Source organism: Cricetulus griseus, chromosome 4 (genome assembly GCF_003668045.3).
Source record: "Cricetulus griseus strain 17A/GY chromosome 4, alternate assembly CriGri-PICRH-1.0, whole genome shotgun sequence".
NCBI classification, from domain to species: domain Eukaryota; kingdom Metazoa; phylum Chordata; class Mammalia; order Rodentia; family Cricetidae; genus Cricetulus; species Cricetulus griseus.
This window is the reverse complement of record NC_048597.1, coordinates 179,486,937-179,501,983: the sequence shown is the minus strand read 5'-3', so window position 1 is coordinate 179,501,983 and position 15,047 is coordinate 179,486,937. Positions and strand designations below refer to the sequence as shown.

Below are 15,047 nucleotides of genomic sequence, written 5' to 3'. Positions count from 1 at the left end.
AACAAACAGCTAAAGAAAATTAGAGGAAACTCTCCAAATGAAGAAGGAAAAGACTTAGAAATGCAGAGAACTGAAAAGGGAACAGAAGACACCACAAAGGCACAGCCTACATCAGAAGTCCCGAATGAGAAGGGAAGGATCAGTGTGACAGAAACTCTTTACACTGATGAGACCTTTGACAGTCAAACTACATGAACAAAAGCAATTATAAATTTATACCACAGTAAAATGCTGAAAACCTAAAGAGTTCAAAAAACTTTCTCCAATGGGTGTGCCCATATCTTACATGAGCAACACAAATTGGACTTAGTGAGTTGTTACAGACAGAGAGGATGCAGGGGTGGGTATAGGAAGAAAAACAGAAAGTTCAGAGGGAGACATGTTGGAGATGTGGGAGAGGTAGAAGACAGAAATAGAGGTGGATCTGGTCATTTCATTGCATTTCTATATAGAATGCTCAAGGATAAAGAAAAAATAGAAAATCACACTAAGAAAAGTTTAAATAAAAATGCCCTTCACGTCAGCTGGTAGTGCTATGCTTTATGGCTCTGGGTGTGCTTTACAGACAAGTGCACAGCAATGATGCACAGAGCATAGCAACCACCCTGGAAGGGCCTATGGACCATAACAACCAGTTGACCAATCAACACAGGGCAAACCCTCCAAGCCTGGAGGCACACCAATCCTGAGCCTGTGCGTACCCCTAGACACTCCCCTTATGCTGCCCTCTAAGATCTCTATGCAGGCGCTTAGAGCCATCTTTCCTAACCTCCCTCCATGGTGGGTGGATGAAAGACCTGAGCTAACATGGGGTTAGCTCGTTAAACAACTACAATAGAGCCTCTTGCTGTTTGCATCAAAAAAAAAAAAAAACTTCACTCATTAAAACAACATATAAAGGAAATAAGTCAGCACAAATGTCGCAATGATACAATATAGCTCACAACTGAACGTACTGACAAACAGTATAATCCAGACAGCAATAGAATTATGGACTCAAACTCTTTTTTAAAAAGGAACTAACAATCTAGAATTTTAAACGAAAAGTTGGGGGGAATCTCCTTAAGACACACAGGAAAATAATAGATATTTTCAGAAAAAAAACAAAAATTCAGAAAATAATTACAAGCAGATCTTCATTAGAGGGAAGAAAACAACAGACATCACTCAAGAAAAGGGAAATGAGGGCAATGGTCAGACACAGAGCAATGAGGGGACACAAGATGCAACTCCATGACACTTCCCATCTCCCCAAAATCATCTCTAAAGTCAACACAATCTCTAACAGTACAGCAGCAGCATGTTTTCTGGAAAGCACAAGATGATTCTAAAAATTGTACGTGAGTACAAAAGATACAAGACCTGTAAGTAAATTCACAAAGAGTCCCTGGGACAGCAATGGAAGGCCAACCACCTCTTTTGAAGTGGGCACTTACAAATGAACACACAGGATGGCCAACCATCCATGAAAACATGCTCAACATCATTATCAGGAAAAATACAAATTAAAAATACAGCGAGAAAGCATGCCATCCCCTTAGAATGGCTAAAAGTAAACATATGAAGAAGGCCATTACAATAAGTGATATTTGAGGAACCTCTTTTTTTAATCTACATACATCTACCTATGACCCAACAATTTCACTCCTAGGTATTTACTCAATGGGAATGAAAACACACAGTTAAAGGGGGTGGGGTGAACTAGAAATAAAGATAACCCAAAAGCTTTTCAACAAAAGTACAGACATAGTAAGTTCTGGTACTTCAAATGATAGAACCCCATACAGCAATAAAAATGAGCAAAATATATTAGGTGCAACAGTAGAGATGGCTCCAAGGACAAAGCCAGACAAGAGAAAACATGCTTTGTGATTCATTTACAGAAAGATGAAAAATATACAGAACAAATTCCCAGGGCCTACAACAAAACACAAAAGGAAATGAAAGAAGCAACTGTGGTAATAATCAGGACACTGGTTATCTCTAGAGAAGAGACGAGGAGAAGCATAGGGAATTCTAGGATAGTTGCAATATTCTAACCCTTGACACTGGTGGTCACTGTAGCCAGTGACTTTTCAACCTGTCAAATATGGGGGATGCTTTTGATCTGTTCACTCTAGCTAGGAGTTAAACTTCACAATAAAAATGTCTTAAAGATTCAACTGCACACTCTAACAAGAATTTTCACCAGATTCTTCCTTTACTCACTAAAACAAGCAATCCTACACTTGAGGAATTTTGACTTAATAAGGTCCCAGAACAACATTAGGCAACCAAACTAAGGACAACACATTTTCACTAATTTAACCCAACTCAAGATAACTCGGCAAGTGAATCAAGACACTTGTAAAGGCACCAGACACCTACCTGCTTGGGCAAAGCCAAGTTGTAAGTGCTCTCACTGTAGCCAATGGCAGTGAAGAGCTTGTCTTTCTCCTCTGGAGTCATGAGGTCATCAATGGCTATGAGATAAGACAGTCGTTTAGGAAATGAATGGCTTCAGTCTTAACGATAATTTTTTTTTAATAATCAACAAAAATATGCTGGAAGGGGGGAAAGCCCACAGACATGAATGCTAAAGCAAAATCAGCCACCTAATTCCTCTAACACACCAGTTTGGCTTAATTTTAAAAAAAACACCCTGTATCTGACTGTGTTAAGAAACTGAAAAATGACAATCACTATTAATGAAATTCAGTTCTCAGATATACACCGATATTCACCGAAAATTTAAAATTTAAATTTAAATTTAAATTTAAAAACTTAACTTATCATTAAAAACCATCTAAAAGTTAACAAAAAGGAATATAAAACTCAGAGACGTCTAAGCAATGAAAATGTTAAATTTGTCACGAGTCAAGTTTTACTCCAGGTAGAAAAATAAAGCAATTATATAGTCTGTCATATGTGTTCATGTGTTCCTCTGCTGGGCTTGTGAAACAATCTACACGGCTTTTCCTTGCTGATGGTTGATGTCTGCCTGCCTTGACACTTACTTTCAGGGATCAATGAGTCCTCATCTATCTTCTTAGAGTCTTTCTTTCCCCAAAACCCACTAAACCAGCCACGTTTCTCGCCTGACTCAGCAGACTTTTTTCTTAATTTCTGCCCAGAATGAATGATCTGAAAAATAAAAATTGAAGATTCATTCAGAAGAAACGCTCTGCTCACTGTTAAGTATAACTGTGGTCAATTTACTACTTCAATAGAGTAAGACAGGAGAGGAGGCCAATTCTTTCTGAAATGATGCTCACAGTATGGCCTGGATAGTATAATCTATGGATTAATCTACTTCCTACACCTACTGATAGGATTTTGCAGGAGACACACTATTTAGATATAGCTAAGGAATCCGTGAACTTCCCGATGTACTGTAACATGCGAGAGTCAAAGAAGACACTAGAATAATAGGTTTATAAAATGAAAATGAGTCTTTAAAGGAAGAAGCTTCTGTACCTGTAATGCATTCATCTAGAAAGCATATTTCAAAATTTACACACATTATTAGTTTTCAAACTAGTTCACAGTGGGAAGGAGAGACAGTGACAGAAATGGTCCTCAAATCCCATCTCACCTCTTGCCTGATATAAATCCCAGTGTGGTTCCTACTGCTACTTCTCTTGGCCCATTTTTCAAAAACCAGAAGACAGGTATAAAGAAAAGGGGTAAATGATTTAAACTCTATCTTCCCATTCCCTGATTTTAACAATCATCAAATTTACTTTTTTAAGAGAATTTTCAATGGATAGCGAATCATTAACATAAGTTTCCCATAAGAAAAAGTAAAAACATACCAGAAGAGAAGTTAAAAGAAAAAAAATTAAGTTCTGTAATATAAGAGGAGGTTTGATGACTGAATATAAAGCTAACCATGGGGAAAATGTTCAGTGTTTGTCCTACATCATCCATGAGTGCAGGCATTAAAGAGTGAAGACAGGAAAAGGTATCAAGATGTATTAAAACACAGTATTTTCATTCTAGCATAAACATGTATGTGCATATACACACATTGTGTCTTTATATTCTATACATCTTATATAGATGTTTGTATGTAGTGTTTGTGTATAGACAGAGTGAGCAGAAAGAGACAGTCAGTCATCCAAGACAGAAAGAAGAAAGGAATATTATTTGAAAGCATTCCACACATGTGACTATACAGCTCAGGTCTGAAGCTCAGCTGCCACTCAGGTGCTTCTGCAACAGGTATGCACAGGTGTTCAAGTCACTCTCCTGGATTTGGAGTTGTGTTAATACAGCTCCTCCTTCAAATCCACTACACCTCATGGTCACCTCTGAGTTGCTTCCCATCTCTCTGAGCATGACAACCAAAGGCTTTAGACCTCTGCAACTCTCCTCTAATTCCTTAGGTGACTATTTGATCTCAATGGTCTAACACATCCTGAGTTGATACGGGCAACACAGACTTCTCTTCTGAGCTCTGAGTTCACATTCCCGCATCTGATGTGAACTCTGGATCTTCTCACACCGCACCCAAGTTGATCCACCCAATCTTCCCCATCTCATTTGATGACAGATCTACACTTTCAACTATCTATACCAAAGTAACCCAGGGTTTTGAACTCTCTTATATCCAACCTATATTGAGTAATATGGGGACTGCCTTCCAAACATCTAGACTTTGACACTCTCTATCCACTCCACTGCAACCAATCTCCATTAAGATCATGCCACCCATCCCCAATCAGTTCAATACCAGCTGGTCTCCCCTATTTGTACCCTCATTCTCCCTCCTGTTTGCAAAGCACCTAGGATGAGTTCTAAAGCATACCCAATCATAACATCCTGTTTCTCAAAAGCAATATTAAAGAATTGACAATTCAGAATAAAAGCCAAAATGCAAGGCTGCTTATAAGATCCTATACAACATGGTGATCTCTCCAGTTCCCAGCAGCACCACTTCCATCTCACTCTGTCACTTCTCACTCTGTCACAGTGGCTGCCACCCTCCCCCCTCAAAGATCTGGTTACAACATTCCCTGAATAAGCCAGATGAGCTCCCAGGCTCAAACCTTTAAACTGGTACCATTTATTCTTTCTTCCTAGTTTACCTCTGCCCTTGGACATCTTTCTGGCTACTCTCTCACCCTCCTTGGATCATTAGTCCAATCTCCCTTTCTGAGTGAAGCTTTCTTTGCCCTCCTGTTTAAAACTGCAATCCCAACTATCATCACTATCTAGCCCCAGCACTCTATTTATGTTTCTGTTCTGCCTCTTCATGTTTAACTGTATGTTTATTATCCCTCTCTCCCACTGGAAGAGATTCCTTTGTTTTGCTCAATCCATTATGCTAATATAAATGATAAAGAGGAAGAAAAAAATCACTTAGTCATTCCAGAGGGCCAGGCCCCTAACAGGCCAACTGTTTTAAATGAACTATCACATATTCCCCACAATAAGAACAGGACACAAGTCCCATTATAAATGAGAAAAGTAAAGCACAAAGAAATTAAATAGCTAGTCCCAGGTCACAAAAAAAGCCTGCAAAACTGGAACCATCTGACCTTCAAGTCCACGCACTTAACCATAATCTAGAATGATAGGAATTCATTAAGTTTTTGCTACATAAATAAATAAATGAATTGCTTTAGTCTCATTTTAAAATGAGTATGGATTGGAAGGAGAGCTGAATGATTGAGCAATGGACTCAATCTCCAGCATCACAGAACAGGAGGTGGTATGCCTTTGAGATCTGTAGGAAGGACTTAAAAGGAAATGCAGGCAGCTGAGCATTAAAGACAGCGAGTGAAGTAACGAGAGCATCTCCTTCTGCTGATCTACATTATCTAATGTTTCTATAAGCTCTATTTCATTAGCAATTTTAATCACTGAAAAGGAATAGCAATGACACGGAAAGAACAAAGTACATAATGTCCTGGTGGACAGGCAGGGGGAAAAAAAGTTATAAACAAATTGGTTCTGATTTTGAAAAATAAAGAGAAAGACAGCAGAAGGGAAGAAAAAAGAAGGAAGAGAAAAGGAGAAAGGAAAAAATTAATTATGTAATGAGTAAAGACAAAGCTGAAGTATGTATGTTAAGGTCATAAGGAAAACCACTGCCTGATGCCAGATGTTAACTGCAAAGTTAAGCTGCTAGAACGATGGAGAACGCAGATTTACATTTTTATAAATTTTAGATTACAAGGCTTTAAAGCTCTTCCTTCCAATATTAGCATCTTTTTTCCAGTTAGTTTCCTCTAGACACTAAATGAAGCGATAAGAACCCAATCTCTATTCCCATTTGGGGAAACGTCAGCAACTTTCCATAAAAGAGATTTCTTCATCCTGGGTTTAAAACAGTGATATCAACATGACTAATAAAGACTAAAGTCAGTTAACCAAAATGGTTACCTCAACTTGTGCTTGTTGTCTCACTAAAATTATGTTAAAAACATCTAGACTCTTCTCCAAGTCCTGCGAAACAAGAAAAATAATGATTAGATCAAAAACATACTCCATGACTGATGGACTCAACCAGTCATTACCAATACTGATGGTGATCTAATGAAAGCATGAGCTTTTAATTATTTTAATTTTTATAGCAAGAAAAGTAAAAGTTCTATAAGAAATTAAATCTTTATTTTTATTTTATTTTTTATTTATTTTTTATTAAAAACAATCTTATTTTACATACCAATCCCAGTTCCCTCTCCCTCCCATCGTCTCACTCCCCTCACCATCTCCCATCCCACCCCACATCCACTCCTAAGAGAGGGTGAGGCCTCCCATGGGGAAACATCAAAGTCTGTCACATCATTTGGGGCAAGGCTGAGGCCCTCCCCCCTATGTGTAGGCTGAGCAAAGTAGTTTGAAAATAAAGCTTTTCTGTGAGACATACATAACTGCACATAAAAGCAAGAATGTTTATGATGGGAGCTGTTCTAGAGCTGAAGAGATGGCTCAGAGGTCAAGACAACTGGCTTCTCTAACAAGTTCAGTTTCCAAAACCTACAGTATGGAGGCTCCCAGCCATCTGTAGATCTGACCTCCACAGGCACCAGGCACACACGTGGTACACAGACATACATACATGCTGGCAGAACACTCACACATATAAAATAAATAACATCTTTAAAAAGGTTTAAAAAAAGAAAGGAAGGAAGGAAGGAAGAGAAAGAAAGAAAGAAAGAAAGAAAGAAAGAAAGAAAGAAAGAAAGGAAGGAAGGAAGGAAGGAAGGAAGGAAGGAAGGAAGGAAGGAAGGAAGAAAGAAAGAAAGGAAAGAAAAGAAAAGAAAAGAAAAGAAAAGAAAAGAAAAGAAAAGAAAAGAAAAGGACGTGGGAGGCTGAAGAGGTAGCTGGAAAACTGGCCTGGATTCCCTGCAGAGGAATGGAGTTTAGCTCCCAGCACCCACCTCTGGCAGCTCACTAGCACCTGTAACTCCAGCTCCAGGGCATCTGATGCCCCCTTCTTGCCTCCTATACTTTGTTGTGTTTACAAACACATACACAGACATGCATGTACACATAATTTTAAATACATAAGATTTTAAAAATAATAAAAAGGAGACTTGTTTTCAGGTATATTGTGTGTGTGATCCTTACTTCTTACTCTCCCCTACTCAGTAATATTTTATAGCAACTATGTCATTACAAAAAAATTAAAGGGGGAATGTAAATTAGTTGAGTCACCACATAGACTAAAGGAAAAACTGAGACTCTAGCATTTACTGGATGACCCCTAACTCAGGTAATTCATATATTTTGTTTATACATCTCTAAGGACTGGAAAACAAATGTAGTTTTCACTTTATTCCTAAGGAGAAACACTATACTTAAGAAGCTGGGAAACCAGTGTCTGTGACCAGAACACCGGTAAGCACGAAGCACCTGAGTCCCAATCTTTGGCTTTCACACCTAGGTTCTTCCTGATGTGTCACACTGGTGACTATCATGATTCAGAAGCACAAGAGACCAGCCCAGTCTTACATCCCGGACACTGGGACTCGATGGCAGCAACAGCCACCAGATGCTAGTAAACAAATTCTGTATTCAGGGCTCACTTGTGCCCCTGAACCTTTCTCAAGGAGGAAAGGGGTTTTGTTTTGTTTATAAATAATACTTTAAGTTCTAAAAGGGAGAGAACACTACAGTATAAGTACAAAGATATTTATGAATAAAACAAGATCTAACAAATGAACATTTAAATGAGTCTGATGTCCATTTCTGAAACAGAATTAGAAAACCAAACACATTTTCCCAAATAGTCTATAGTAGTTTTACCATATGTGACATTATGCCAGGGAAAAGGAATTGCTGGTTAATAAAAAGGATGAAAAGAAAAAATAAAAAATACACTATTTTCTCATATAATTCTCCTTAAGTGATGAATCTGTTCTTTGCCAAATTACATTCTAATTCAAGCTATATACACTGAATATTAAAGGAACTGGATGTGTCAGTGTGTGCCTTTAATACCAGCACCCAGGAGGCAGAAGCAGGCAGATCTCTGTGAGTTCGAGGCCAGCCAGGTCTACAGAGCAAGTTCCAGGACAGTCAGGGCTACAGAGTGAGACCCTGTCTCAAATAAACAAACAGAGAATATTAAAGGGTGAATAGTCATATAGCAATACTAACATATGCAAAACATACCTGAATTTGTTTCTGTATTTCTTCTGAGACTTTTGTTTGTGTTAACTTGTTTTTGTAGGCAATTTTGTAACTCTTGAGTAACTGCCTATGTTTTTTTATGTTACTCCATGACCACATCTGAGTATATCTTCTTATATGAACTTCAAGAACAGAATCAATTGCATATTTCCACCTAAAGTCAAATGTTGTTAATGTAGACATGAACATAAGGGTGTAAGAAAATAGTTCTGACTTTTCAGAGATACCACATTGTTGATTTTTTTGTTGTCATTTTTCTCCACCATCTTCCAGTAACACTGCAAGCCCACAGTATAACTCTCTTACCTAAACAGAGTAGCTAAAAACATTCCAGGAAGAGGGACTGCCAAAGCAAACCCACAGAGGCACAAAATGATATATGTGGAAAACAGCACAGTCACATGCTGGACAGCAACTTCTCACTAAATGGAAGACCACATACAGCACAATGGCTTCATACAATTATATTATCCCATGATGTCATAGCTATCTTAGTTCATACTGTGTGATGCCTGCTGTGTTCTACTGATTATAGTCTTGAGACCATATGGATGACTGACAAAACTATTTAAAACATGCTCAGAGTCTTGCAAGTTAAAACTTTGGGAATCCAGAAGCAGAATATAAAACAAGGAAGGCATCTGTGAGGAGAAGACAACATCAACAGCACAGACAGAAAAGATCTCTCTTTTTTATTGTTTTAGAAGAATCTAGACAACCAGAGTTTAAAGGTTTCTTAACTCTGACTGCCCGTACTACATGATTATTCATGTCTCATAAAATATAAAAACAAGAGCTAAGATGATGACTCAGTAGTCAATGTGCTTGATGAACAAGTACAAGATGCAAACCTGAGTTTGCATCCCCAGAATGCAATAAAAGTTGGGTTCGTTGGTGCACACCTATAGTCCCTGTGCTGGGGGGAAGGGAGATGAAACAAAAAGGCAGAACTTAAGGGCTTGCTGACCAGCCAGCAGAGCTGAAATGGGAGAGCTCCGGATTCAGTGAGACGATGTCTCATAAAGTAAGGGTTGAGAATAGAGAGGAAGACATCAACATCAACCTCCAGTCTCACACAAATCCACACAGGCAAGCACAACCTCACATCTAACAACACAGAGAGAGAGAGAGAGAGAGAGAGAGAGAGAGAGAGAGAGAGAGAGAGACAGACAGAGACAGAGACAGAGACACAGAGAGAGAAAGAAAATAATTTTTAGATAAAAAGAACAAATTCTAACTTACCACTGCCGACAATTGGTGTGAAGTGGTAAGCAAGGTTTGTACTTCCTGTACGGGGCATTTCTAAACATATAATCCAGTGACTCCAAAAAATCAATCATACTTAAGTACTATTGAAACAAGAACAAAATTAGGTTTGTTACAGTGAACATACAAATAAAAATAAGATCTGATTCTCTTTTTCTACAGGACCCCACAATTCAATAATATACTAGCAATGCCTGATTAAACCTGAAATTATCAATTAGAAATTAAAGCACAATATTTTAAGTTTTCTATAAAAGAAAACTGTGCAGCTATTTAAATTGTCACATGACCAATAATAGACACCTTTTTTCAGTATTCTAAAATGAGAAATAAATGCATGTTTTAGCAATAGTGAAATGGTGTTTTTCCCAGTATTGAATGTATTTGTGTTTCCACACCTGCCCGCTTTTCCTCTGGACCCTCATTTTTGCCACAGCTATAGGAGCTAACTCCCAATCTGCTCCAGAAAATCGATGCATAACTAAGCAAGATGAAGCTATATAAGTACTCAATTTACTACCAATACAACTTAGTGTCATGTAGACCTGACAAACAGTTCAAATGAAGAGAAACACACAAACAAGGAAGGGGTGAAAATGATCACAGGCTCAAATAGAAAAAGGTCTAGCTTCCTTTGGATTTTCCTCAGTACAATTCTACCTAAGGGTTACTTGAGAAATGTGTCTAGCCTAACCTTCAACAATAAACTACATCCCAGATTTCAAAGATATAAGGGAGAAAGGATACAAAATACCTAGTTACAATTTATATTTATAATATTATGAAATAATCCCTACAGAGCCTGACCCCTATCAAGCCTAGAGCCCTCATCCAGTGGCTGGTGAAAGCAGAGGCAGACACCCAAGGATACACATGAACTTTACTCTGGAACCCAGATGCAGAGAGGGAGGAATGAAGATTAAAGGGGTCAGTACCAGGCTGGTGAAACCCACAGAAACAGTTGGCCTGAACAAGGGGGAGCACATGGACCCCAGACTGCTGTCTGGGAGGCTAGTACAGGACTGATCCAGACCCCTGAACATGGATGTCAATTAGGTGGCCTCAGCACTCTAGGGGGCCCCTGGTAGTGGATTAGTATTTTTCCCTGGTGTAAGAAGGGACTTTAAGAGCCCATCCCACATGAAGGGATGCACTCTTGGCCTGTACACATGGGGGAGGGCCTAGGCCCAGTCCAGGATCATGTGGTGGACTTTGGGGAGCCACCGTCAAGGGCCCTACCTTGCTTGGGGAGTGGAGGGTAGATAGGGTGGGGGGAAGGTGGGGAGTTGGGGGAAGGTTAGGGGGAAGGAAGGGAGAGGGAGAAGGAATTGACATGTGAAGCAGGCTTGATCCTAATTTGGACGAATAAAAAAATTTTAAAAAATATTATGAAATAAAATTATAGAAACATTATGTTAAGTAAAATAGATTATTAAGATTTGTTTTAAGCTAGACATGGTGGTACACATCTATAATCCTCGCACTCAGAAGTCTGAGATAGAAGAAACGCTACAAGTTCAAAGCCATCCTGAGCTATATAGTGAGTTCTGGACCAGGAAAAAATAAGCAGATGAAAAGTAGTTATTTTCCTTGTTGGTAAAGTAGCTACTAGAAAATCTAAAGTGACAAAGGCCATTTACATTCTATTTATTAGAGAGCATTAAACTATAAGCCCAGTTATCAACACTTCTCATCCTCTCAATTAAGGTCTCCAGGGCTGCTACCCGAAGCCTCCAGGCATATAACCACACTTGAAAAATAAACACAGGAAAAACAGTTGCTCTAAAAACTAAAAGAATGGTACTTGGGTGTCTGCTATTAAAAACTGAGATGATGGGGTTGGAGAGATGAGTCCGTGGTTAGGAGCAGGGGCTTGTTCTTGCAAAGGACCTGGGTTTAACTCCAGCACCCACATGGAAGCACACAACCCCCAACAGCTCCAGTTCCAAAGGACCCAACCACTCTCACATCATCTCCTTAGGCTCCTGCAAGCCCAAATATTCACAGAGGCTCACACACTATATATAAATAGAAATAAATAAAGTTTTTAAAAAAACTAAAATGTGGCTGGCAAGACTACTCATGGAGTAAAGGCTTGTGCCAAGCCTGACAACCTGAGTTCAATCCCCAGAGCCCATAAGGTGGAGGAAGAAAACTGACTCTATCAAGTTGTCCTCCGATCTTATACCCATGCCTGCACACACATATATACACACACAAAGTCTAATAGATGAGAAGAGAAAATAAGAGTAGAAAAGCACACTAAAGTTATCTAATAATTATGAATTCAAAGGAAACATCATCCACTACAGTTTAATACGGTCAAGTATCATTTGTGAAAAAGGTCAGATTAATGGAAACTATTTGTCTGAAATTTCTTTTCTAAGTCCCCCAACCCACTTTTTTTTTGCATAAAATATCAACAGAATGAAACAGAAAGTACCACCAGACCATAGAGAATGACTAATGACAAGGACAATTGAAAAATCAGGATTCAAAGCTAATTAAAGCCAGAGGTATCCAAGAGAACCTTACCTGGGGCTTCGTCAGCTCAATGGCAATATTTTGTACTTCTATGTTCCCATCAAGTTTGGGTGTTTTAAGCTCTGATTCTGCACAAGGATTCATGTAGAGTTTTGCAGAGGCTGATATTGGCTGAAAAACTAACATCACATGGGAAGACATAGGTATGTTTACATACTCTCAACTATGAACAACTATGAATAATTATGAGAATATTGCACTTTGAAAGTAAAAAAGTAAATGATGCCATGTATATGCAACAAAACCACTATCGAGAAATGTGCAAGGCATATGAACTCACAGAGACAGTGTCAGCAGGCACAGGGACTACACAAGTCCAAGCCAGATGAGAGGGGGAGGTGGACATGATTTCCCATCCCTAACCAAGAATCTATCTCTAACAGACAACTTCATGAGGGAAACTTAGTTTCTCTAAGGGAGTTTTGCTGGTTATACAAACCACACTTAAGGATAGGCCCTATGCCTAGTAATAGATAGCCAACACAAAACTACTCACTGCTCTTTTGGAGATTTATTTTTGTCTCATTATGCTTTGTCTGGGCATTTTTTTTCCTTACTAGTCTTTTGTTTATATATTATGGTTTCCAATTCTGTGTTTTTATGGATTTTCTGTGTGTGTCTATGTCTCTGCATGTGTGTGTGCTTCTCATGCTTTTTCTTTGTAGTTTTTCTTTCTCTGGTTTGTTTTTGTATTTGCCTGTTTTCTAAAGAAAGAAAAGAAGGTGTGGAGTTGTATGAATGAGGATACAGAGAGGTCTGGGAAAGGATGAGGGAGGAAAAACAGTGATCAGAATATATTGCAGAAAAAAATCTATTTTCAATTTAAAAATAAAGAGAGAAACAGACAGTGTCAGACACACACAGATAAAAAGAGAGAGAGAGATAGAGATAGAGATGAGAGAGACAGAGAGAGATACAAGGATCCACTTTTCTGTATAAAACAAATTAGGGAGCTCTCTGGTTAAACCCAATCTCCCTAGAATTAACTAGAGTCATGTACTCCCAAGTAAGAGTATATGAAACATAGACGGAAACCCTATCTAAAACTGGGTTTCTCTGTGATTTAATAATTTATTGTTCATTTAAAACAAAGAGAGAAATAAAATCTAATATCTGTCTTAATCACTGACAAAATTTAGAAACAGAAACATAAATAAAAACAAATTATCACTTTACTGTTTTAAAATTGATCATACACAGACAACTTTAAGAAAAACTTAAAATACTCTTGAGGTTGAATGACAGTAAAAACAAAAAGTCTACTAGGGATGATGACTATAAATAGTATCAAAGTCATATAGATTTATTACCTTATGGTAATTATAATTTGCATTAGATTGTATAACATTTTAACTAACTTATATTAGTCATAAATGCCTGAGAATTAAGTTGTACATCCTCTGAACTAGTTATTTTATCATTGAAACTAAAAATTTTAACAAACTGGGAACACTCTAAAATTCTGTCATTATTCAAGTGTATGAACATAACAGAAAGTGCCATCATCTAATGGCAATGAGCTACAAAGGACAGGAAGAAAACCACAGAGAACCAGAACAATTTGAAATATGGAAAGAAACAGACATGGAAGCTAAAGACAATTACAAAGAATTACAAAGTTTACTGAATAAAAACAAATGAACTTCATTCAGCTTCTTAGAATGAAACTGAAAGTGGAAAGCAGATGCAGTGAATAAAAAAGCAGGCAGCCCTGCCAGGAAAATAAAGCAGAAGCTGCCAAAAACCTTATAAAGGTCACTTTAAAAAAATACCCAGTTGATTGGATTTACAAGGCTAGAGGTGACCACAAATCCAAAGATTCCAAAAGAGGGACAGGGAAAGGAGAAAAAAGAAAAGGAGAAAGAAAGGGGGGAGATTGAAGGGATGGAGAAAAGAAGGAAGGAGCACAGACCTCAAAACAATGAACACTACAATAAGATCAGAGAAAGCACAGAGGTCAAAGGAGGTTGGCTACTCTGTCCTCCTCCGTCATTCTCCAGTACTGCACAGTTACAGACTAGTCCTTAGGAGTTACTATCCAAACATATATGTTCTACAGCTAAAACACCATAAAATAATGCATTGCTAAAATAACTTCCTTTAGAAAAGTTTGTGAAAACATTGACTCCATGTCTCTTCTATAAACCAACTGTCTCTGGTACTCACTGTACTGATGGTTTGGGGGGATGTTTCTACTTGTAAGAATTTCACTCTTCAGTTGATCCTAAAGAGATTTAAAGTTGAGAATGAAAGAGAAATACACACTTAGCCACACATATAAAAAATTGTTTTAAAAAATGGTTCTCACATCCGTACCTTCATTGCTCTCTTGTAACAACTAGTCCATAAGAAACAAAGTTTATAGGTATTTCTCTTTACAATAAAGATACCTAAGAACGTAAGTATGGTCCTCTGTATGAGAACCACCCACAAACAGATACATATCAAAGGCTGAGTCTCTGTTAGAGTGTTTCGGGAGTCTACCCGCCTCCTCTAATCCAACAAATAAGACACTGGCTCAGTACACTGAATCGCCTGCCCACCATGTAGGAAATCATCATCATAACTATTTATAAACTTGTAAGACACATGCTCCAGGTCTGACAGGTGGC

General features: G+C 38.2%; 1 protein-coding gene across 2 annotated transcripts in view; it reads right to left on the bottom strand.

Annotated features, from left to right (window-relative positions):
- Nucleotides 1-15,047, bottom strand: part of Vps13c (vacuolar protein sorting 13 homolog C) — a 164,516-nt gene that overhangs the window by 113,386 nt on the left and 36,083 nt on the right. For both annotated transcript variants that reach the window (XM_027411258.2, XM_035443791.1), the window contains exons 10-16: nt 14,602-14,659; nt 12,427-12,554; nt 9,868-9,974; nt 8,608-8,779; nt 6,370-6,432; nt 2,997-3,123; nt 2,368-2,462 (exon numbers count right to left, since the gene is read on the bottom strand). In XM_027411258.2, the coding sequence (XP_027267059.1) occupies nt 2,368-2,462; nt 2,997-3,123; nt 6,370-6,432; nt 8,608-8,779; nt 9,868-9,974; nt 12,427-12,554; nt 14,602-14,659 (750 nt within the window). The remainder of the gene's footprint in view (nt 1-2,367; nt 2,463-2,996; nt 3,124-6,369; nt 6,433-8,607; nt 8,780-9,867; nt 9,975-12,426; nt 12,555-14,601; nt 14,660-15,047) is intronic.